This window comes from Osmia bicornis, chromosome 7 (assembly GCF_907164935.1).
Source record: "Osmia bicornis bicornis chromosome 7, iOsmBic2.1, whole genome shotgun sequence".
Lineage (NCBI taxonomy): Eukaryota > Metazoa > Arthropoda > Insecta > Hymenoptera > Megachilidae > Osmia > Osmia bicornis.
This window is the reverse complement of record NC_060222.1, coordinates 3,614,089-3,638,223: the sequence shown is the minus strand read 5'-3', so window position 1 is coordinate 3,638,223 and position 24,135 is coordinate 3,614,089. Positions and strand designations below refer to the sequence as shown.

The 24,135-nt window shown below is 33.1% G+C and overlaps 8 protein-coding genes across 10 annotated transcripts; 3 read left to right on the top strand and 5 right to left on the bottom strand.

The window, feature by feature from the left end:
• Positions 1-660: 660 nt before the first annotated feature.
• Positions 661-4,081, bottom strand: LOC114873475 (alpha-1,2-mannosyltransferase ALG9). The gene is made up of 12 exons (XM_029181851.2): positions 3,914-4,081; positions 3,496-3,634; positions 3,159-3,364; positions 2,972-3,085; positions 2,794-2,904; positions 2,434-2,716; positions 2,247-2,363; positions 1,954-2,167; positions 1,755-1,896; positions 1,554-1,683; positions 1,331-1,461; positions 661-1,260 (listed from the first exon to the last, which is right to left on the bottom strand). Exons 1-12 carry the CDS (start codon positions 3,991-3,993, stop codon positions 1,122-1,124), a joined length of 1,806 nt encoding a protein of 601 aa, XP_029037684.1. The 5' UTR covers positions 3,994-4,081; the 3' UTR covers positions 661-1,121.
• Positions 4,035-6,801, top strand: LOC114873491. Of its 3 annotated transcripts, none has more exons than XM_029181883.2 (8): positions 4,035-4,286; positions 4,365-4,862; positions 4,934-5,136; positions 5,252-5,325; positions 5,394-5,505; positions 5,575-5,637; positions 5,710-5,867; positions 5,935-6,801. In XM_029181883.2, the coding sequence occupies exons 1-8, from the start codon at positions 4,094-4,096 to the stop codon at positions 6,065-6,067; spliced, it is 1,434 nt and encodes a 477-aa protein (XP_029037716.1). In that variant the 5' UTR covers positions 4,035-4,093; the 3' UTR covers positions 6,068-6,801. The 3 variants fall into 3 exon arrangements, with proteins under 3 accessions (XP_029037716.1, XP_029037726.2, XP_029037706.1); XM_029181873.2 differs by having other exon boundaries at positions 4,036-4,286; positions 4,365-4,865; XM_029181893.2 differs by lacking the exon at positions 5,935-6,801 and having other exon boundaries at positions 4,365-4,865; positions 5,714-5,830.
• Positions 6,391-9,546, bottom strand: LOC114873484. The gene is made up of 3 exons (XM_029181860.2): positions 8,947-9,546; positions 8,662-8,873; positions 6,391-8,577 (listed from the first exon to the last, which is right to left on the bottom strand). The coding sequence occupies exons 1-3, from the start codon at positions 9,226-9,228 to the stop codon at positions 7,419-7,421; spliced, it is 1,653 nt and encodes a 550-aa protein (XP_029037693.1). The 5' UTR covers positions 9,229-9,546; the 3' UTR covers positions 6,391-7,418.
• Positions 9,547-9,797: 251 nt separating this feature from the next.
• On the top strand, positions 9,798-16,937 carry LOC114874148 (calcium-transporting ATPase type 2C member 1). The gene is made up of 16 exons (XM_029183146.2): positions 9,798-10,073; positions 11,216-11,369; positions 12,947-13,147; positions 13,226-13,315; positions 13,391-13,488; positions 13,793-14,051; positions 14,121-14,457; positions 14,531-14,919; positions 15,012-15,168; positions 15,238-15,408; positions 15,489-15,804; positions 15,885-16,070; positions 16,143-16,290; positions 16,365-16,463; positions 16,536-16,677; positions 16,743-16,937. The coding sequence occupies exons 2-16, from the start codon at positions 11,268-11,270 to the stop codon at positions 16,874-16,876; spliced, it is 2,829 nt and encodes a 942-aa protein (XP_029038979.1). The 5' UTR covers positions 9,798-10,073; positions 11,216-11,267; the 3' UTR covers positions 16,877-16,937.
• A 765-nt stretch (positions 16,938-17,702) lies between these two features.
• Positions 17,703-18,306, bottom strand: LOC114873972 (the record flags this gene model as incomplete). The annotated part of the gene is made up of 2 exons (XM_029182795.2): positions 17,703-17,941; positions 18,179-18,306. Coding segments are annotated over 2 exons (246 nt in total), but the record flags the coding sequence as incomplete, so codon positions are not given.
• Positions 18,307-19,271: 965 nt separating this feature from the next.
• LOC114874166 lies at positions 19,272-20,974 on the bottom strand. Its single transcript, XM_029183185.2, has 3 exons — positions 20,364-20,974; positions 19,547-19,681; positions 19,272-19,436 (listed from the first exon to the last, which is right to left on the bottom strand). Exons 1-3 carry the CDS (start codon positions 20,382-20,384, stop codon positions 19,293-19,295), a joined length of 300 nt encoding a protein of 99 aa, XP_029039018.1. The 5' UTR covers positions 20,385-20,974; the 3' UTR covers positions 19,272-19,292.
• Positions 20,659-21,344, top strand: LOC114874161. The gene is made up of 2 exons (XM_046286529.1): positions 20,659-20,703; positions 20,879-21,344. The coding sequence occupies exons 1-2, from the start codon at positions 20,659-20,661 to the stop codon at positions 21,248-21,250; spliced, it is 417 nt and encodes a 138-aa protein (XP_046142485.1). The 3' UTR covers positions 21,251-21,344.
• On the bottom strand, positions 21,257-24,010 carry LOC114874155 (beta-1,3-glucan-binding protein-like). The gene is made up of 8 exons (XM_029183159.2): positions 23,803-24,010; positions 22,862-23,089; positions 22,570-22,784; positions 22,363-22,499; positions 22,127-22,293; positions 21,703-22,034; positions 21,522-21,623; positions 21,257-21,445 (listed from the first exon to the last, which is right to left on the bottom strand). Exons 1-8 carry the CDS (start codon positions 23,942-23,944, stop codon positions 21,344-21,346), a joined length of 1,425 nt encoding a protein of 474 aa, XP_029038992.2. The 5' UTR covers positions 23,945-24,010; the 3' UTR covers positions 21,257-21,343.
• Between the last annotated feature and the right edge of the window lie 125 nt (positions 24,011-24,135).

The window sequence follows — 24,135 nt, the reverse complement described above, 5'->3', positions numbered from 1 at the left end:
CATGCATAGATGACAATTTTGATTCCCTTTGATTCTATTGTTTAAAAATCCTGTATTGAGTTTCTTAGTCTTGATAACTTTTTTAAACCTTAAACGTCGATGAATAGACTGTAAAAATTGTAACTTTTATTACAGTATATATAGCATTTAATAACTGTTTGATCTTTAATAAGTTATAAAAATCAAATTATTAAAACACAATAATTACTTCTCAATACTGTAGATAAATTATTAATACAAATTTACAGGATATTCACGCGTAAAAGTTATAAAAACAACAAATTTCAGTTAAGAAATAATAATTTCGTTAATAAATAATTGTAAAATTAAAAATTATATTGATGATAAGATAGAGGAGATGGTACTCGTTCTTGTGGCACAGATTTAAGATCGCTCGCGATTAAAGGCGTGTCCAGTCTTTATAGATTTATAGTCATTGCATTCAACTGATAAAAGCGTCGTTCCGTACACGTGGCGCTAAAAATTTAATTTTAATCCAGGCCGGTGAAGAATGCTTAATCATGCCTAGATAAGCAAATTTAATTAACACCCGATAAAGAGTGTTCATAAGTTATTACTTGTCAAAATGATTTGCTTGATAAATAATCGAGTAGTTGTAACTATTTATTTGATAACAGGAGAATAATATATATAACTATATAAAAGTATAAAACATCATGTATTGCTTTATTTAATTATAATATATCGTGACAATTAAATACAGATTTACAAAAATACTTAATAAAAAAGTGAACTAAACTATATATTACAACAATTTATAGTACATTTACAATTAAAATTATATTCACATTTTCATATTCTATTTATAGCCACACATATATATACACAAAAATTTGTTAATGATAAAATAAATATCATTTAATCATATACAGAAGCTTCTACTAAACATTTCTTATCTAAAGAAACTGAACATTATTCGTAATCTTGTACTTGATTCCAGTGATATATTAAGAAAACATAACTACTTTAATGTCATCATGGTTTTTAATTACTACTTTTTACCATCACTTACATTTTTATTATCAAGTACAGAAATGTAGTTGAAAAACTTCCCTGACAAAAACCCTGTTCATTAAAATAAAAAGTTCTGTACTTTCAATTTAAGATTTTGTATGTTTGTCTTTTGATAAAAGGGGGATCGTTTTAAGTTTAATATTTTGTAGTAAATTATATGAGCCGTATGTACAAAATTTATGTGACACAAAGGGTACATAGAATGCTCTAAAAAATTGATGAGACCTGAAATATAAATAATAAATGCAAAACAATGTAATAAAATATATTACTTCTATAAGGGCAGTACACTCACTTTGCGGAATTTAAAAATTTGGCTGATTTGATTATTGTAAAATTATCGGTTAATCGAGAATAATTTGGTTCTAATTCTGTTTCAATATCAATGTCCAAATCTAACACAAAATGACATTTATTGGCGTTAAACTGAAACGATAAAGAATTTTAATATTAACATATTTCAATCGTTCTGTGTGGTATGCAGTTCTAAGTACAATAGACTTTGAACTGTAACTTACATAGCGCGTTGGTTCCTCTCTGTTCATATCATTGAAATAAGGTTGTATTACACTAGTTGCATTTTCATGATCTAAGAAAGGTTGTGGTAACTGGCCCTTGAATTCCGATTTTAAAAATTGAAGTTTCCAACTAAACATAATATCGTTGTGTTATGTTTAAAGAAAGGTAAAATGTAAGTTCCAAGATGAAATAAAACTTACTTATTTGATGGGAAGAAGAAGCTACTTGGAAATCTGTGCCATTCCTTCCCAACACAGAAATTTATGTACATATCTTTAGGTATTTCTCCCTCTAATCCAAGTTTATTAGCATCAATCATTACTTCCATTGGTGCATAATAACCTGATTTGAAATGTTTAATCAATTAATGTAAAAATAAGAACACACAAAACTTCATACCTTTATATAGTGCCAATGATCTTGATATACCAAGGAGACCACATATTAAGATAGCAAAAAATGTAATATGAGCAGTATATTGTAAATAATGATAAGCAATATGTAAGGGACTAAGTTTTGTTCTGATAAAGAAATACAATTTTTGAATAACATCCACAGCTATGGCCCCAGCTAAGCAAATCATTGGATAAACCGGAAATAGAAATCGTTCTTCCTGTAATAGAAATATTTAGATATATACGTACATATTTTAATTTATTCTTAATATTGTAAATAATTTTTATTTTATTCACCTTATGAGGCTGGAAAAAGAATACTAGAAACCAAAGATATAATGGTGCCAAAGAGTACCAATAAGACAAACAAAGACGGTCTCTCGGTCGTGCTGGTACAATTAACCATACTAAAAACTACATATAAAATTTATTAAAGTACTAACAATTTCGATCTTTTAAAACCTGTAAATTTATAGAATATTACCAATCCAATTGGAGCCCAAAGTGCACCCAGGAAAATAAAATTAAAGTTCAGAAATCCATTATAAATATAGTAACTAAACGGTTCAGTTCCATAAATATTTGGTCCATGATTAGTAAACACATTGTATGTTATAATATTTAATGGTGCTATTACCAGTTTGCCATAATACATTGAATCAATCCATACTACTGGTACTAAAACTACTACACCAGATATGATTACCCACTTTATGAACTGACCCCATTCTTGTTTCTGTACTAACATTTCTACTGCAATTGGTATTCTGTAAATACATTAAAGTTCACATTATTATTAAATTTGAATTTTTGCAATAATTGTAATTATAGATATAAATGATACCCAAGTAGTGCAGCAAATGGCCATCCTAATAGGGCAGATATAGCAGTAGCAAAAATGGCTAATTCATATTGACGGGCATACCAAGCTGCTGTAGCTACGGTACTTAAATACCTGTACAAAAGACACATTATAAATAATCATTGTTTTCATTATTCACATGAATATCTTATAAACATACATTGAAAAAGAAGATGGCAAAAATGCAGCACTAGCAATATACATGCCAGAACTTAGTATAAGGAATACTAATGTTAATCTTCCTATATGAATTCCAAATTCTCTGCATACATTTCTAAAAAAAAAAATTTGATCAGTTCTTTATTATTAATACATGCTGTCTATATAAGACTATTGAAGATACATACTTATAAAAGTATACTTCAGATAATGCACAACCCACAGATAATAGGCATCTTACAAAATAGAATACTAGAACAGGATTAGGCTCTAACAAATAATGATAGAGTTTTGCTGGTACCATATGAATTAACAAATATGTATATGATCTTAATGCATATTGTGGACTGTATTCCCATGTTTGTTGGCCAGTACCATAAAGTAAATAATGACTCTAAAATGTAATGATAAAATGCAATATTCTTAGAAAATAAAACTCATTTATTAAAACAAAAAAATATAGTACAAACATATAAACTTATATAAATCATTAAAAATCACAGGAAACTAAGAATTATTCCTTACAGGTTCCCAATAATTATAGGTCTCATCACAATCTGTTATATGACTCCATATAGCTGAACAAAATCTAGCTGATAAAAGTAATTTAAATGCTGTATCCACACCAGGATAAATAAGACCAGTACCAGAGGATTCTTCTGGTCTGAAACATATAAGCTTAATTTTCTTTTTGATTTATACTTACTACTTCATTTCATGTTTATTTTCTAATTATTACTTTGGATTATTCAAAACAGAATCTACTAGTTATACATTAAGTTAAGAAACAAAATCACTTAAGGTTTCATAAAGTTTCTTATTAATGCAACTTGTTTCAGAAGGTTAATTGATATACAATATGTTTATGTTCATTGAATATGATTTGAAAACGACTTTTTCCCGGTTACTATCTATCAAAGAAAAGAAAAGATATTATCTTTACTTTGAAAATCTTCTGCCATTTAACTTTTTTAATTCTTTCTTTGAAATAAAAAGCTGACGTTGACGTTGATTCGGCGCCATGGTTTTTCTCAGACCTTTAAACTTATCTATGGCACACTGTACCTAGTTTTGACTGCAACACAAATGATATGGTTGTCGGTAAGGTTGATCTTCTGCATAGATGATGGCGAGTCGTAAAAAAAGTAATGAATTGTCTCGACCTGTATCAAGAAACGTAAGGCGTCATGTCGGAGAAGTCATGTTTCCGTCATCTTCATCTTCCGAAGAAGAGATAACGACAGGATGTCGAGGTTGCAGAAACATGTCAAACGAGCAATTTGTTAAAAATCGTACTGAGAGGGAATCTCAAGCAGGTTAGAAATAACCTATTACTTGTCATAAAAATTCAGTTATCAATCGATTTCGTATATCTTATTCTTTATTTCTCGTAGGACAAGACACATCACGAAGCGAAGAGAATCCTTTTAGTTTTAAACATTTTTTAAAAAATGGTTCACGAACGAATTATCACAATGTTGGGGCACGTCCAAAGATTTATTCTTCTCCAACACCAAGTCCATTTAATTTAGAAAAAGATTCTACAGTTTATCCTCGTAATCCAACTGAATTACCCGATTTTGTACAAGATCATTTGGTCATAGAACAATATTATTTGAATCAGGAACAAAAGCAACAGACTATTTCAGATGTTGATAATCTTCCTGACTTTGCATTAAACAGTGTAGAGCAAAGGCAAAATAGACTTAGAAATGAGTCAAAGAAAAGTGAGTCCAGTGCTTCATGTGACCTTCCATTTGATTTAACTGGAAGCATAGATAAAGGGTTATCTAATAGAAATCAGTCAGTACCAAATATAAGTTCTGCTCATTTAAATTTACCTGCCTTTGTTAGATCTAGTGTAGACTCTGTTGAACATCCAGAATCATCAGGTAGTTGTAGAATGTCTTATTACATTATTTCAACTACAATCAATTTTATACTTATGCTGATCTTCATTTAGGGTTCCCATTAGATTTACCTATACCTGTATCTGAGTCTCATCCTGGTTCAAATATTACTACGAGAGACTGTTCTGGAACAAATGAAGCAAATATTCCAAAATCTTTACCAGATTTTTTAAATGATGGCCCTATTCATAATAGGACAACATTGTCAGCAGAGTCTGGATCTATTCCAAATAGTGTAGAGCCAACAGAAAGGAGGGTAAATAATTAAAGTATTGACTTTAACAAGCTATGAAGAACATTTAAAAAACTTTGCAAGTTTAAATTTTCAACATTTCCATTGTTTTCATCACTATAATGTATATATTTTCCAGTTACTATTAGAAAATGAAAGATTACGTTATGAGTTAGAACTAGCTCAAAAACAAATCAGTGAAAAATCAGAAAGGTAATTGTAGGAATACTGATCATACATTGGAGTGTATCTCTAATTCAGGTGTATTATGTTTATTATAGAATCCAATTATTAGAATCGGAATTAACATCTAGGAGAGCAGTGGAACATGAGGAAACAGTTCATCTTGAGAAAGCTATGGAACAAGTGGAAGATAATTTGAAACGTAGTACAGTATGTACAAAAATGTATTTGCGTCTCATGTATTCGATTATTCTTCATAATTTTAATTTCGTTCTATAGAGAAGAGCGGTGAATGCTGAAAGTACTGTTTCATCATTAAAAAAGGAAATCAAGTCGTTAACGGTGGGTGTATATTTTATCTTTCTAAATATTTACTTAATTGGTAAATGCTAAAAAAAGATGATCTTAATTTAGACAGAACTATCATTGCTACGATTAGAAAATACAGAATTAAAAGCTGGACTTACAGCGGGAAATAGAAACGAATGTGGTTCTTCAAATGCTGATCAAACAGTAAAAAGACTAGCTAGTGACTTGAGAAGTGCTGCTTCATCAGCAGAAGTATCATTAAGGTAAATACGTACATGTCAATTAAGTTTAAGTATTAAAAAATTAAATGATGTAACGGTATTCTTGCAGGCAATTGATGTCCGGAGTGGACAATTTAAGAGTACTAGCTTCTGCACTTGAGAATGTAGATAGGATAGAAGACCGGACCAAAGATTTTTTACCGGATTTTGACGAAGATAATGCTGCTGGTCCTGCACTTTAATACATTTTTATGTATCCTTCTTTCTGTATATTATCCTTATTTAATTTCCATGGTGTATCTCCCAGCCTTTGCTAATAAGTTCCTGGAACTCGCGCGTTTATGTTAAGCACATTTTAGAGATGATTAAATCTATAAACCATTCTGAATATAATTTTAACTTCCGGTAACAAGTGTGAGTTAGAAAGTAGCCTAAACTGGTTCCAAACAAAAAAAGAACTAAGGATTTTAATTCCTATATTTACACACGAAATCGTTTGCTATAAACTATAAAGCCATAAAGTAAAGCACTGGGTGGGATTTAAGTTATGATTCCAACACAGTTGTTAACAAACAATATTTTAATAGTTATAATGACAATGTTACGTGTACAGTTTCAGATTACATATTTCATTTCTTTGTAAATGTTTAAACTTTCAGCTAAACAATTAGATTTGAAGCAGACCAGATCTTCTATGTATTTTTCTATTTAAGGGGATACATAGTCCTCTTAAACAAGGTTGTAATTATACAAATCGAGGAACAGATGTGTTTTTCTAAATAGTGTAGTAACAATACATGTATACAAAAGATCAAGTTCTTAAAAAGTTGCCTTCGTATGTGACACACGAACGACTTCAAATATTTAAATTTAAAGGTTACACGGCTATTTACATGTATTAAAACATAAATTGCATTGAAAATTTCTAAAACCCATATTCTAACACTATAATAAAGTATTTTATATCTTCATAATATACATTGTGAAAACATTTTCAAATTTGTGGATACCTACAATGAAGAATGGTTTTCAATATACACCATAATAGTAATATTATATTTCGTATCTACATTTAGTTTTGTTACACAAAAATCTATGATTACTATTAGTTTATAAACCTTTAACTCTATTAATTTATATTAGGGATGAAATCATTTGAAAAAATTATTTTTAAGTTAAAAAATACTCTTACTAAAGTTTATCGAAAACTTTTAGTATTATTTCCTTTTTTAAATATAAATTCAAAGTAAGTAACATTGGGCTGGTTTATAATTAATGGATTTGGTAATAAGTTACGTATAATAGAACCATACTATCTATAATGTGTATTTTTTTATTCTATTAATACACATAAACAATATTTAAACCTTAATATAATCTTTAAGAAAATGCAATTTTCAATCAATGCATACATTACTTACTTAACAAATTGCACATATACAGGAACATAAAAGTAATTAGTTCGTAATAAAATATAAAAAATATCAAAGTATTAAATAACAGTAGAGAGAAATTAATCTTAAATCTATTAAATGCAAGTTATTTTGACTTTATATTTAAAGGTATTTTTTTTTTAACGAATTAAATATTTTATTACTGAAGACCTTCAAAAATACTCAGTAAATCAGTTTGTGTTTCAGTATGACTAATTTGGGTACTTAACCAGGAGCGACAAGCACTTATCGGTATATTACAACCCGTTTCGCATATCAGTGATTTTGTTTGCGTTTCGGTGGATACAGTGGTATCCTCGAGCTGAGTCCACGCTGTTTGAGTTTGAATATTTGATAATCCCAAATCAGATGGTAGTATTTCATTACAAGTTTGAGTGCATGTATTACTGTACAGTAGTTCCATGTTGTCAAGATTGTTTGTGGTTTGTGTTTCAATGGTAGAACTTAATGTAAATGATCTAGTTAAGGTATCCGAATCAAAGAACGATTGTGAATAAGCTTGTTCAGTCTGAGTCTCTATACTGCTAAATCTGTCATCAAAAGTTTTGTCTGTAAGCATGGGATCTGACCGTGATATGCTATTTGAGGACACAAAAGAATATCCTCCACCAACTGAGGATGTTTCCTCAACATAAGGTAAAGTCATCAGTGCAACTGTACTTTTTGGAACGCATTGTATCAGTGGATTTGTACTATGGTCATAAAATGTTTCGAATTCTGTTTGAGTAACATTATCATTGAGAACTTCAAACATATCTTTTTCTGGTATTGTCTGAGTACCTGATGTATTTTTATCTTCCCAAAAGTCTTGTAATCCATCATCGTGACGAAGCGGTAGTGGGCTGCTAGGAAATAAATTTGAAGGTGTAAAATTGCCAAGATTAAGGTCTTCCTTCAACAATGTATAATCAGAATTTTGTGATACAGAGTTTTTCCTATGTTTTTGTATTCTTAATGTATTTTTAAATGTCTGTGGGGCTGCTGTAGTCTGTGTTTCCATAGACATTACATTCTGTCTGATCTTTTGAGATATGTTTGTTTGAGTCTGTTTAGATATTTCACGTTTTTCATTATGACAGTGACTATTATTAGTGTGTTTTGATGGACTTAATATTCTTTTATTCCTTCTATGCTCATCTGTTTGTACTCCTATATCTGAAGTAAGTTTCTGGGTGGTACCATTACTGTGATTAGATATTTTATTCTCACTCTGATTTATTGGTAAAATTGTAATTAATTTATTTATTTCTGTTTGACTAGTTGGTAAAATCAATCTTATGGTTTTTGAACTTGCACGCCTGAAAATATATTTAAATTATGATTTAAACCAATAATAATCAACAATCAAATGTAATTATAAAACATTCAGATACTTGTCTTACCTCAAAGAATTTTTATACTTATTATTTACAGTATGTAATGATCTTTTTGCATGTGTAAGTAATGCCTCATAAGAAGTGTAAGTTTTTGAACATGAACATGTAAATTCAATTCCACATACTCTCATATGACCTTCTTTAGCTGCTTCAGTAGAAAAACTTTTATCACAAAGAGTACATGCATGTGTCTTTTTGGCATGTACTTTAAGATAATGCTAAATATATATATGAATATTAAATTTTGTCAGAGATAAATTTTTTAATGCAATTTTATGGCATAGAACTAACCTGTTTAAGATACTTCATACTATTAAAATGCCTTTCGGCTTTTGGAGCATAAATACAAGACTCCACAGGACAATGATACTGAACATTTTCTTTTATTGTTTTATCTAAATTCTTACGTTGATGAACTTTAAGATCGTGTAAACGATATCGTGGCTCATTTTTAAATACGAGTCCACATTTTTCGCATTTAATATTATTTGTTATCACGCTAAGTTCTTCCGGCGAAGGGCAAATAATTTTAACACCTTTCGAGACATATTTTACCGGTTTCAGTTTTTCCATTTGAGGTTACCAGTGCACGGCACTTGAAAATGTATACAAATTACCGCTCATATAAATTGATCCAAACAAATGCACCCAGCGCCACTGTGTTGCTTCCAACAATTAAAAAATTGTTGCGATTGGGATGTAAAATTCAAATTTTCTTATTTAATTTCCTTTTATTTTGATACAAAAAATAATCAATGAAATTGTACAACAATATAAACCTAAGAATTTAGTAAGGGGTAACATAACATTATCTTAATACATTTCTCTATCAATATCAATTAGTATATTTTTAAATTGTTAATAAAAGCTAAATCGTTCGATATCGATAAACTCGTTCATCTTTAATATCGAACATTTCAATTTAAAATCTTAAATATAATATATTCTAAATTATCAAGAAGACAAGTTATGCGCGAATTTGGAAATGCAGTAGTTTTAAGGTCGTCGTACGCTGAATCGACACACTCTGCTCTACTTCTCACACAAATATATTGGCATATACGCATACACACATGTATAACACACGTGCAAATCTCTTCTATATATAAGTCGCATCCCCAGATCAGTACAACCAGTACAGTTCAAGTGGCGTTGTTCGCTACATCGTTCTACCTTGTCAGTTATACTGATTATACATGAATCGTACATCGTGTTTCTAACGTTTTTGTACAAGTATATCCATATTTTGTATAAGATAAAGTTACTTAACTCCTTCGAAACGCAGTTTCAAGCCCCATTAAACCATACACAATTTCCGCTCAGTGAATAATTTATCGCGAGTGTTTTACGTGGTAGCACATCAGAGCTCAATCCTTCGACCTGCCTCGGATAGTAGCAAGGTTACACTATCCTTAAGGGTAGGAGAATATTTATATATAATTATTTTTTTATACGTAAAAATTTCTATGAGTTCGTATACATTTACTGACAAAACGTCGCTATTGATTTGTTACGAGTGCCGTGTAATATGTAGTATACAGTGCAGTTCACCAGAGTCCATAACTCCGAAAAGACCAGTTTGCGCATCTTCGTGCGCATCTTCGCCCTGATTGGCTCACTCCCATACGCATGCGCACAGCGTCGCTGAGGCGCATCCACGCGGGGCATCTACGCGAAAGTGCATCATTTGGAGCGTATAACGGGTAGCATGGCTTTTTACTCACGTGTATCATTCTGTATTCTTCCATATCAGTGATTCTTCCTATTCAACCGTGCTATTGTTTCACCCTATATATTAAACTCGCGGTTTAAGCGACTAACGGAGTGGGAGTTCGAGGCTCGCTAAGTTCTCCCACCATCTTCCAACCTGCGCGTCGCAGTTATGGACTCTGGTGAACTCGGTGTATATACATGCCTGTTTGATTACGAATTGTACGCGCACACAACACACTGAACCGAACAATTTGATTATATTACAATAAAGCTTCCGATAGATTTACCTCGAATCGATAAGAATTGTATATATAAATTACATAAGCGAGTGCTTTGCTTGAATCTTATTATCGTTTTATTAAATAATCAAATAATTTTCATTCAATATTGATTACTTATCTTAAAATATTTATAGTTATCGCAACAGTTACTACTATAATGTGATTCAAAGGAATCAATGTAATTCTGTTGAGACTGCCTTAAATCGTTCCACAACGAAATGTTGAAATCTTTGAATTTATCTTGCAATCGTGCCAATTAAAATACTCCAGTGAAACATAGAGAACCATTGTTTTATATTTTATTTGGAAATGCTCGATTGTCAAGGATCATTAAAAAACTTTTCATTCGACCTTCGCGTGACTGGAAATTAACAGTACACTTAACCAACACATACACAACAGAGTTACACGTAGCTAAATTCAATAGAATGTAGTATTGTCGTGGTTTAATAGAATTTCATTTGAACCATGAGCTCTGTATTTCAGTATCTAATAATTAAGCAAAAATGTCGTCATAGCAGTTTGACTTTAAAATAAAGAAAATAAATATTGTGTTGTGGCATTAGTTGTCGGTTAACAGGAAAGTGATAGAGAAGAGAACCACGTCACTTCGAAGAAATGAAAGACACGGCGAATAAAAAATACGAACAACTTTTCGACGAAAATGAACTCGACAACGCCGCCAACAAAGAACGTAGCGAAGATGCAACGTTAAAAGAGGTAAAAATAATTTTAAACGTTATGCTACTAACCAGAAAGTTGTTATTATCGCGTCCCTTCATTCTTTTACTTTTTAGGGTAATAAAATTACATGCCTATTAAATGTATGCGATTTAACTAGAATGTTATAAAATTAAATATAGTTTACGCAAAATATGTAAATTGAAATCTGGAACATGTTTGAAAGGTTCATTTTGCAACTGTAGTGTCTTCAAATGTTTCGGTATCGATCGAATACTTACCCTGCCAACAGCACCTGCCAGGCTCTCCATTGTTACCTGTAGATTTTATACGTTAATAAATCTTATTCCTTGTATTACTAACGTATTCCTTTCATAATTGCGGAGAAAAAGAATTTAAAACTCTCCATAAATTCTGTCAGTACATATTAGACACGATTATCAAACACGTTACTAATAATTGACCATTAATTTACTTCCGGGAATTAATAATTAACTACCGACAAGAGGTACACTTAGGTAGCGCGCGGCTACTTCGAAGCCCAAGCGGTAAACGTGGATAATTTGATATGATAAATATAATGCGAGTATATACATTTTAGGAAAAATTTTAGATTTATATCTATGATCTGATAATAGGTTTTATCATAAATCCAAATGTCTCGGGAAAAGTCAATCCTTGTTTCACGATCCAGAAATAAGTTCGTATAGTCGAAAGTACTGGAACATTGTTCCAGTCTTTACTTCAATGGTTCCAAATGTAATAATATAAAATTAAAATCGTATATAATATCCGACAGTAAGTTATCGCTTAATCACGTTATATTTATATCTGTATCATGAATAAAACACCTGAGTAAAGACTTTGAATGATAAATACTTCTTACGTGCTTATTGGATACTCAATACGTAATGAGACGGGTATCAACCACATTTCGGTTTTCTTTTAATCCACATAAATGTATAATATCGTAACAACATGTTTTAGAGATTAAAAAAATTAATTCAAAATTTATATATGCATTTCAATATTGGTGTTCTGTGAATTTCTTGAAGGTTAGAATTTACGATGCACTTATACCTATTAATATATTTATGTTAATTACAAGATACACTTCTTAACATAATTGTTAATCATAAGATATACTAAATCTTTCTCATATTTGCTATACAAATATTTTATCTTAATAAACATTGATTCATTCTTGTAATATTGACACGTTGTAACGTCAACAGAAAATCCGATGCATATGTTATGAAGCTAATCATTAAGTTTGGAGTTAATTACTGTCCTGTTTTGTAAAATGTAAACAAATTGATGATTAATTTGGCACAATGGATATCTTGATAGATTTACTTCCAGAATATTATACAAATTTATATTTAATTTATTATAAATAAACGAAAAATTAAATATTAACCATTTTCGTATGTATGTACATGTTATAAAAATGTGAAAAATTTATAATAAATTATTGCGTTAATAATTTTTCTTTTTAAATGAAAATGAATAGGAACTTGTTAATGTATATAAGTTAAAATGTAATCCTTATGTATGTGTTATTATTAAACAATTAAAAAAAAATACTCTGAAATAAATAATTCTTATTACTGAAGGATAAAAATCCAACACCAGAGATGTGGTTAACAACAGCCGAATCAGCCAGCCTTGGTGCTGAAGAAGTAGCAGCAAGGCTACATGTTGATGTTAGAACAGGACTTTGGTGGCAGGAAGCTGATCATCGAAGACAATTAGTAGGATATAATGAATTTTGTGTTAAAGAAGAAGAACCAACATGGAAGAAATATCTTGAACAGGTATATTTGGTATAGTTGTATCCATTACACAATTATAATAATTGTTATATATATTCATAATTCTTCTTCCTTTTTCAGTTTAAGAATCCCTTAATTCTACTATTACTTGGTTCTGCATTTGTTAGTGTTTGTATGAAACAATTTGATGATGCTGTCAGTATTACAGTGGTAGGTGTTAATGCCATGTTTAGATTCAACAATTATGTATGAACAGATTTGCTTGATGAAATCTGTTTCTTTCAGGCTATCATAATAGTGGTAACAGTTGCATTTGTACAGGAGTACCGCTCTGAAAAATCTTTAGAAGAATTAAATAAATTGGTGCCACCAGCTTGTCACTGGTAAATATAAGTTTAAGTTTATTATTAATCAGATGTTTATGAATTAACATTTCCTTTAGAATTATGATCCTTGGAAGATATTAATCCTTTATATGGAGCATTCATTTGCCTTGTTAGAAAAGAAGATATAGTATCCAATTCCAATCAGTAGATCAGTAAGATGAAACTTATTTTCCATAACATTCACTTACCAAAGATATAGGTTGAGGATGAAAGTTAGACCCATTCATTGTTACAACAACCGGAAATGTCCAAAAATTAAAATTTATAATACTATGATTTTTTAATGTTTTGTTTTTTACAGCTTACGAGAGGGTCGTTTAGAAACATTTCTCGCTCGCAATTTAGTTCCTGGCGATATAGTTTATTTAAATATTGGAGATAGAGTTCCTGCAGATATCAGGATATTTGAAGCAATAGATTTAGCAATTGATGAGAGCAGTTTTACTGGAGAAACAGAACCAGCACAGAAATCAACAGCTCCATTACTTAAAACTAATGGATTGACAACAAAACGAAATATTGCGTTTATGGGTACATTAGTGCGTTGCGGAAATGGAAAAGTTAGTTAAATTTTTAAAAGTACTAAACGTATCCGTAATTTACGAATACTAAAAGAAAGCATTTTGTAGGGTGTAGTAGTGAATACCGGAGAAAAGAGTGAATTTGGTGAAGTTTTCTCAATGATGCAAGCTGAAGAAGCTCCCAAAACGCCACTTCAAAGAAGTATGGATATTTTGGGTACTCAGTTATCCTTATATTCATTTTGTATTATCGGGATTATTATGCTTCTTGGCTGGATCCAAGGGAAAGCGATACTTGAAATGTTTACCATCGGTGTAAGTTTGGCAGTAGCAGCTATACCAGAAGGTTTACCTATTGTTGTAACTGTAACATTAGCATTGGGTGTTATGAGAATGGCTAAAAGAAAAGTCATTGTAAAGAAATTACCAACAGTTGAAACGCTCGGTAAGCGAACACATGAACATACTTGCATAACATTTATCTGATCCAGATGTATAAATATGTTATTAATGCGTAGGTTGCGTGAATGTAATATGTTCTGATAAAACTGGCACTATTACGAAGAATGAGATGACCGCAACTATCCTGGTAACGTCTGACGGATATATAGCTGATATTACTGGTGCTGGTTACAACGATAAGGGTGAAGTACGAATTCGAAAATGCGACAATTTCGACCTTGCCCGTACCGCTATCAGTAACATGCTGGAAGTTGCATGTGTTTGCAATAACGCTATAATACAGGGCGATATTCTGCTTGGTCAACCAACGGAAGGTGCATTGCTGGCATTAACGTTGAAATATGGAATGTACGGTGTCGCTGATAAGTATATGCGATTACAAGAATATCCATTCTCATCCGAGCAAAAGATGATGGCTGTGAAATGTGCACCGAAATACGGAGAGGTAAAATAACGTTTTAATGTATGTAATTTTTTTTAATGTTACCTTCTCAAAAGTTAATGTTCAATTTATTTTTCTTATTTTGCATGTTACAGAATAGGCAAGAAGTATATTTTATAAAAGGTGCTGTGGAAAAGATTTTACCTCTATGTACCAAGTATTATGTTAATGGTGAAGTATGTGCTCTGAGTGAAAAGAAAGACGAAGAATTTTTAGCCGAAGCTTATGACATCGGGCAGCAAGGATTAAGAGGTACCTTATAGTACGGTTAATGGTAGCATATTATAACATGTATACTTTATTATTTATATATATTTATAGTAATTGGATTAGCACGGGGCACATCGTTACAAGATCTAGCATATGTTGGTCTTGTGGGTATATGCGATCCTCCGCGACCGCACGTACGTGAAGCTATAACAACTCTGATAAATAGCGGTGTTAAAGTTAAAATGGTTACAGGCGATGCAAAAGAAACTGCATCTGCGATAGGTACAGTATTTTATAAATTTCTTCCATGGTTTGTAAAAGTTTTGCGAGAATAGTGCACCACGTTTGCTTTTTTCTTTTAGCGAGTATGATTGGGTTAGATGTACTTCATTCGCGACTTATCTCTGGAGATGAGATCGACTTGATGTCTGAACACCAATTAGAACAATGCATCAGTAATGTTAGTGTATTTTATCGAGTCACGCCTAAGCATAAATTGTGTATCGTAAAAGCATTGCAAAGAGAGGGAAACATAGTAGGCATGACTGGTGATGGTGTAAACGATGGAGTTGCTTTAAAGAAAGCAGATATTGGCATAGCTATGGGTAAAAATGGTACCGACGTTTGTAAAGAAGCGGCGGATATGATTTTAGTGGACGACGACTTTGGAACTATCATGTACATATCATATCTCTCTTGTTTAATAATCTATATTTTCCCTCTGTATCCCTTTTCTCTTCAATGATATAACTTTTTAGAGCTGCCATCGAGGAAGGGAAAGGAATTTTTCATAATATACGAAATTTTGTAAGATTTCAATTAAGTACTAGTATAGCTGCTCTTTCTCTAATTGCTCTTGCCACCTTGATGGGAATACCAAATCCTCTAAATGCAATGCAAATCCTTTGGATCAACATTATTATGGATGGTCCACCCGCTCAAAGGTATTTTAGAAATTGAAAGGATTATGTAAAACATTATTATGATGTAATATTAATACGTATGAATATTTTTAGTCTTGGAGTTGAACCAGTTGATAAGGACGTTTTGAAACAAAAACCGCGTAACACAAAAGAACCAATGATAACACGACATCTAATTGTTAATGTATTGTTATCAGCTATTATTATCATTCTTGGTACTTTATGGGTTTATAATAGAGAGGTGCGAAGTATTTTATATCGCGAGTACATATTTATTTGCGTAAATTTACATTTTTTTTTTTGGTTTTTAATTAGATGACGACTGATGGAAGACATACCGCACGAGACACAACCATGACATTTACCTGTTTTGTTTTCTTTGATATGTTTAATGCTCTGAGTTGTAGATCACAGGTAAGAAAATACAATTTTTTATCGTTATAGAAGTATGATACAATTGTTCGTAAAATAAATGTAATATTTTAGACAAAATCAATATTTACTATTGGTTTGTGGAGTAATAAAATGTTCCTGGTAGCTGTAACATTATCAGTAATAGGGCAGATGTTAGTGATCTACTTTCCGCCATTGCAACGAGTTTTCCAAACAGAAGCTCTTTGGGCAAAGGGTACGTGTTTTAAGTGTAAGAAATTTCGTCAAATTCTTAAACGAAACATTTTTATTTGTTAACAGACATCCTGTTCCTCGTCGCGCTCACGTCAAGTGTATTTATAATTAGCGAGATAAAGAAGTTCGTTGAAAGACAACTTTACAGGCGACGAGCAGGTACACAATATTACAGTAAATCAGAAATGGATTTTGTATGACAGTTGCAGTCTGCCGAAGATAAGGCGGACAAGGATCATATGGAATAAAATAATAACCCAACACACATCGTACGGGTAGTAGTCATTCGTTTGTTTAACAACAGTATCTCGCTATAACACTCGACTATGCTTGCACATTTGTAAAACTTGTATGTGCACTTGTCGCAGAACGAACACGTTCGTGCTCTCCACGCGTTTAATTAATCGTAAGATTTACAATGACTGCGTTTTTAAACATTTACAAATTTTCAGACTCTCTGACGTGTTACGATAGGTGAACTTTAGAATTAGAATTTAGCCGTTTCTCGACTTCACGGTGACTATTGATATTGAAACACATCATAGATTCTAGTTACTCTAAGCACATTCCACACATTATTCGTAGAGAATGGAGGAATTTTAACGATAGTATTCGCAATCGTATTTATAGTAATATTCGCATCAAATCAACCATGATATTGTTCTATCTAATACATCTTTTCTAATCTATTTTACTAACAAAGCAACTTGTCTTTTGAAAAAAAAATAACACACATCTCTCACTGATTTTTACTACTGTCTGTATCCTTTTGGGTCGCGCGATGTTATAGAATAATAACAAAACATAATCCGTGACAAAGAAACATATGTTTACGACGTAATTAAGTACACGAATCGATTGCATTTAAAAAAAAATACAAGTAATTATAATTGGGAAAATAAACGATCTTGTAATGTTCCTTAATTTCATTAAGAAACCCGATATGCTTCCGATAACAAGGAAATATAAATGATTTACGTATTTGCAAATAGTAAAAAGATTTCTTGCAATCGGAAGCAAATTCGTGTATATGTATATAATATTATAATATCACTTAACAAACTATCACCCTATGCAGTAACGATTGCAGTTCATTGAAAGATCATCGATTGGTTCATTGTATAGTAATAATTCATGTGTCCTCTTGTTAATGGATTCCCTCGAGTGCGCTGTAAGTTTTATATTGGTATAGATCTGGTCCTCCATAACCGTAGAGCAACTTTCCTCTGCCATTTTCATCGTAGTATGGGTAACGGTATTTAGGCCTTTAAATGATCAGGTAAAAAATCTTTGTAATTGTTTTCTTTTTATAAATAGTTGATGTGTATTTTTACTGTAATTATTTGTACAGTATATATATATATTTGTGTGATCTTTGAAACTCCTTTAAATAATTGTTTTCTCATTTGTATTCCAATATAACACATGAAATTATGTATTGTAATTCCATTAATATTTTTCTTATAATAATTGTCGTTTCGTTTTTAGGTGTATCTCCTTACCTTTCAAAATATTGAAAATTAGGCGCTTTTGGTTGTGCTATGGTAGCTGCGTTTTCCGTAATTAATCCAAGTAAAAACGCGACAATTATTGTCGCTAGGATTATGGTCGTCCACTGAAAGTAGGTCAATTAACTATGTAGAACCATGCAAAAAGCTCGTTCATGTGTGCGTGTATGCGTGTGTGCTTTACGCAATAAACGTTTTCATATAATGAATGAAAAAATCCAGAGAAAAGAAAAAATTATCATTTTATGTGGCATGTGCACCGTAAGTGGGTCAAACAGTATTTTGAGATTTACTTTACAAAGAATCTTCCGCTCTTGAAATAAATCCTCTTCAATGCACAAACTTGCTGCATACGATCAATTTTATTTTATTTTTATATATTGTTTACCAGCAACTTTGATTCAATTTACTTACAGAACCGTGTCGTGCCATCGCTGTTAGGCGGGTTCAAACGCTATCAGCTTGCCAGAAGAAAGTTTTGAAAGTTAACACTCTACGTAACACCGAATTAGAATGTTCTTATGATTTTCTTTATTGGAACGATCAAATTGAGATTATATTTTCATGAAAAAACACTATGGAAGACGATACTACGGCCCGTACGATCGGCTCTTTCCGTTTTTCTGGTTCCACCTTTTACCTGGCTTATTCCGAAGTCCGATACCGTTCTTCGGCTTCCCCACCTCGTTCTTTCTTCGATGCCATCAAGTGAAAGTCGAACGGGACATACCGTACCTTGCGCGTTTCTGCACGTAATACACTCCTGATGGTATCGCGATGGGCATAGGAACCTTGAAGATGGCTCGTGTGTTCCTCGAAATTCGTCGACTAATAGCGTTGAAATTCCTCAAGGTCGAAGAAAGAATGTAGTTTCGCATAGTTCTCGACATTTAATTGTAGGATAGTAAAGATATGTATTCAAAATAATTAGAAGATCACCTATTCTTCAACAAAGTGATCCTCTAATTATAAGATTCACATCTACTCTGGTTTTCATATTTTTATTTTTCAAATACTAGCCAGCAATACAACCCTCCACGTAGTCGATTAATTTTTTAATATACATTTTTTCTTTTTACAGTTTATTGATTTTGTCACCGATCAGCATTCACGTAGGCGTTCCCCATGGTCCTTTGTACCCGATACCCATGCCGATCTTCTCAATAGCAATCTCTCCATGACGACCGTTTTCCTGCTCGTATTTGACTCTTCTCTGTTTTCCGACTTCCGGATCGAAATCCCACTCTGTCCGCTGTGAAATGATCGCCGGTGAATCGCAAGTAATCACACCCCTTTTGCTACCTTATCGAACGTGTTTATTTTTAACGTTTACTTTCTTGTTTCTCAGAGTGTTGTACTTGCCTCATGGATGATCGGTATCCCCGCTACGTTATACTGAATCAGGTCGTGAATGAATGAAAATACACTAATGGGTTCAGCGGCTGATACATGGAGTGTATCAGGGTGAAACAGGAAGACGATACAAGTCAGAAATACCTGCGATAAGAGAGCACTGGGATCAATGACTATAATTTACTTTAGATATAGAATTAAATAGCAAAGTTTAATTGTACACAAAATCATGTTACCAGCACATGCGATTATTTTGTATAAGTTCAGAAACTGTACGTACGAGTATATGCATGCAAAGCTCATCATTATTTTTGTACAATTATTTATCTGTTCTGTTATAATTCATTTCTTTGTTAATGTACATTAATACAATTATTTATTCATTTCGTTCCTTATGAAGTACTTTATTTTTTCCACAAAATGTGAGTTTTGCATCCGTATCCCTCATATATGTATATCATCGACTACAGCAGGCATGGCCAACTCGCGGGCCGGATCCGGCCCGTGTAATGAATTTATGTGGGCCGCGAACAATTTTTCAATATTAACATTTAATTTTTAGTAATTAATCGAATGAATTAGGCGCGTAGATATTCCAACGGTTCTGCGAGACAATGTTTATTTTGCGAGACGTCTGTGGTCTTGGTTTTGTTGTATTGATTTACTTACAATTATTCGTAAACAAATTTCATAATAAAATTTTATTTGCTTAACATTTTTCAATTTTAATATTTCGTCCGGCCGTGAAAAACAGTTGGCCATGCCTGGATTATAGTCTGGAAATTTTTGCAAGAGAACGCGAAGCAATGTTCATAGTTCTAAGTACCAAATTGCGAGGGAAATTCATGTTCTAACTGGAAACGGCACGTGGAACGATGACGGGTACGAAACGTAGATGAACGCGAGACGAACGCGGAATATCAACTAACTGGTGTCCGTCGCTTCCAAAGACTCGCATACCGTGTATGTAAGAAAGAAATCAGCTTGCATATCGTTGCTCTGTCGCAACTCCGCTAGTGAAAGTAAAAAAGACCGAGATCGGGTAACGAGAGGCGCGAGTCGTTTGAAAAAACTATGCTGCCTGTTGTTCCTCGATGAATGATAATTTGCAATCGATCAGGATGTATTCCGTGCACGAAATCGTCACCCAACCGGAGGACATAAAGGTGAGTGAACACGATGAACAATGGGGTATTGCTTTTCACCTGTTCCTACCTGGAGCATCAAACGAAAATGCGCGTTTGCCACGCGTTAGCATTCGTTTTTGCGGTAAGCGGATGTAGAGTACTAAAATACAGTGCATTATAAAATCATATAATCCTTTATTCATTTTAAATACAGCTGTGCATAATCGTCGAGTGTAGCGGTACAGTTTTGACCCGCGTGACCAGGACCATTCCCTTCGAGGTGTTTCCAACAAGATGGACGAGCATGTTCAGGAACCTCTGGTCCGGTGGAAGATTATTGGAATGGCCACGAAACAGTGCAGAGTATTTCTTGAGACTAGTAGCTGCTCCGGACACCAGGAAGAAGATGGCATTCGAATTCGGACCTGACGATGGACCGCGTGCTGCATATGCTTATCAAAACCGCTATGGTTATCGTGGACAGTGGCTGATCGAGTTACTGGGCTCTGGCTTTCATCCCGATAGTGTACCTTATCGACAACCACTACCACCATCTGTGTTGGTCCCTCCGGCACCTCCTCTGTGATAGCGTGCGATATCACAAAACGGATGGAAAACGAGTGATAGAATTTAAACGCGTTTAGAGTATTAATAATTGTTCTTGAAGACTATGCTGTTCTTAGATTGCCCACACTTTAACGTAGTCGATGTGGAGACCAGTATCACTGTTATGCCATGTCTCCAGCCAGTTGCTCTCCGCTTGATAAAAGTCATTCAGTGCCTATAATAATGGACAAGTATTTTTAATTAAATAGGCTCTTCTACTTTTGCTAAATGGAGTTGATTGATAAATGTACCTTCGGTGATAGATTCTTCCAAGGCTTCTCGTAAAGACCACTCGTGCAAGTGTTAGGGAAGACAACGTGACCTCCGACCGCTACGCCGAAGTTCAGATAAAGCTGTGATAATATGCAAAGTTAATAACGAATGATCGTATGCAATCTACGTACAGTATTGAAATAGTAAGTTAGTACAAACCGGTGTATCATATAGAGGTGGCAATTGTTGCTCGCCATATTGTTCATTGTCAACCTTGACCACTACTTGGCCAGGTTTCCATATCAAGTCGAATACGTGATAACTGTCCGACCATAACGAACTTGAATTTTTACTAAGAAGATTCAACCGATTGTTCTGCTTATTTTGGTTATCCTTTGAGACCGCGTATCCGCCAGCCTGAAGAAGGTGTCCACTGAAATCTTTTCCGTCTTTCGATTGGAGCGAAGGATTACCAACTGAGTGAGCTATTATGATCTCACAATACGCTTTCGAATCATCTGTATTCCCCTCGGTACTTTCTAGCGTTATCACTGAAACGGAGATTGCAAAGAACATGTAATACAGTAACGAGCAACTGGGTCCTATGTAACTCGAGCTATGAATGATTAATTATTAAACTTACAAGGATACAACCAATCGCCACGCGGTAATTTAGCTCGAATTTGGACGTGTCCATACAAAAAGAGGAAAGATGGTTTGCTGTTTATACGTCCTGCTATTACAGGCGGTAGAATGAACGGTGCGCGTCCTACTTGTTTGCAATTTGCAGTACCAATCTCGCTGGTGCATCTAAAAATATAATTATTTTTAATACATCATACACTGTTATCTTATGTTATCGTATGATTAAGTTCGTACTTCTCTAGCGTCAAAGTACCCTCGCGAATGAAATCTCTTCCAAACACGACATTAGTGAGGGTGGGTCTAATATGTAAAACGCCGTCCCAGACATCTACATTGTTCCTATCGTTCTTGTAAACTACAAACTCGTAGTTCTAAGGAGTAACGATATAAATTTTACCATCGGTTTTCCATTATATAATTGATAGATTATTAGAAACCTACTGGTGCGTTGGAGAAACGTTCGATGGTCCTCCAGCGGCTAGAATCAAGTGTATCAAAATTATCTTCGAATAATAATTGTCCTGGACAGATATTTTGTCGATTTGTTTGTGGAGTATTGCGGTCGGTTTCGAACGTCCTTGTCTCAGATGGTCTCGCGCAAACGATGCTGCCTCCAGTGGGTGCACTTACTGGCGTTCCATCATAATTGTAGAACTCTGGATAGATTAAAAATTGTATTTAAATTATTAATAATATCGTGTATTCAGAGATACGATCTTTGTTCGGGACCGACCGTTTACTTCGTGCTGTTGATCCACCAAGTTGTAACCGAGGCCATCGTAAACTACATGGATCCAGTAATAAATTGTTTGGCCTCGCTTCAACCTTGTGGTTCGATCCTCGTAAGTCCATCGACCATTGCGAGCTTTTACGATATCTCTGGCAATAGTTCCTGCCTCGAGGCCATTGAAATCTTCGTTAAATTTCACATGATAGGCGACCAAGGAGATGCCATCCTCATCTAAATGCAAAACATCATTTTGTTACCTGTTGATATTCTTTTTCTTTCTTATTGCATTCTTGGATCGCCGATGACGTTATAGGGAGTCGGAATTATTAATATTGTTTCTTCTTATTTTTTCCTTGTTTTTATTATACATATCGTTGGATCTTGAACGCATCCTTAAATTATACGTTGTACCTAATGGCTTAAGATTCATTTGAAATTCATTTGTAATTATTCATTCTGATATTTCGGAGATATGCATATGGCCTATGTTAATTTTAGAAATCCATTAAGATCTTCCTGTCGCAATAAGGAAATCCCAGTTACAAGCTTATCGCGCTTATTTTGTATCGAACAGAAATATTATCGATGAAGTTGTGAAATACGCTGACATACGCGGAATATTTAATTTAAGCATTTTAACTTCAAAATTAATCATTTTTGAATTATAATTAGTATTTGATATGGTAGATAAAAATAAGGTAAAAAGTAGCGTCATAGTAACACCGGCCAAGGTATTAAGAAAATAAAATATTAAACAAAGACGTATTATAAAATGAAGAAATTTTATTTTATATTTTAATCTTCACCGTTCATCGTTCGCTGCATCAATTATTTTATTAAGCTGAAAATGAAGGTTTTAAGTAAATGACCTCTTCAAGGATGAATGAAACAGCGCAGGAAGAACAATGAAGAACATCTAATAATAAGATGAAGTAATTACTCACGTGGAATGGACATTCGCAATCCTTTCGGATAAAGAGGTTCTACTGTCGGTGTTGGAGGAAGGTATTGAGCAAAGTTTTCCTGGACCACGATGAGTAATAAAAGAATTTCAAGAAGAAGCATCTTGGTCGGTAGAGTGGTCATCGTGAACGTTCAACGATGATGCTGGTCTAAAGAAAACTGAGGAACGGGATTCCACTTCCCATCATTATACAAACTGGTTTCGTATAAATATATCTACTATGATACTAGTAATCGCTTACAGTAAGTTTGTATTTTCCTGCTGATTGCTCAAATTTTCATTTTTTAACGTGACTTTCCTTGTTTACCTTTTT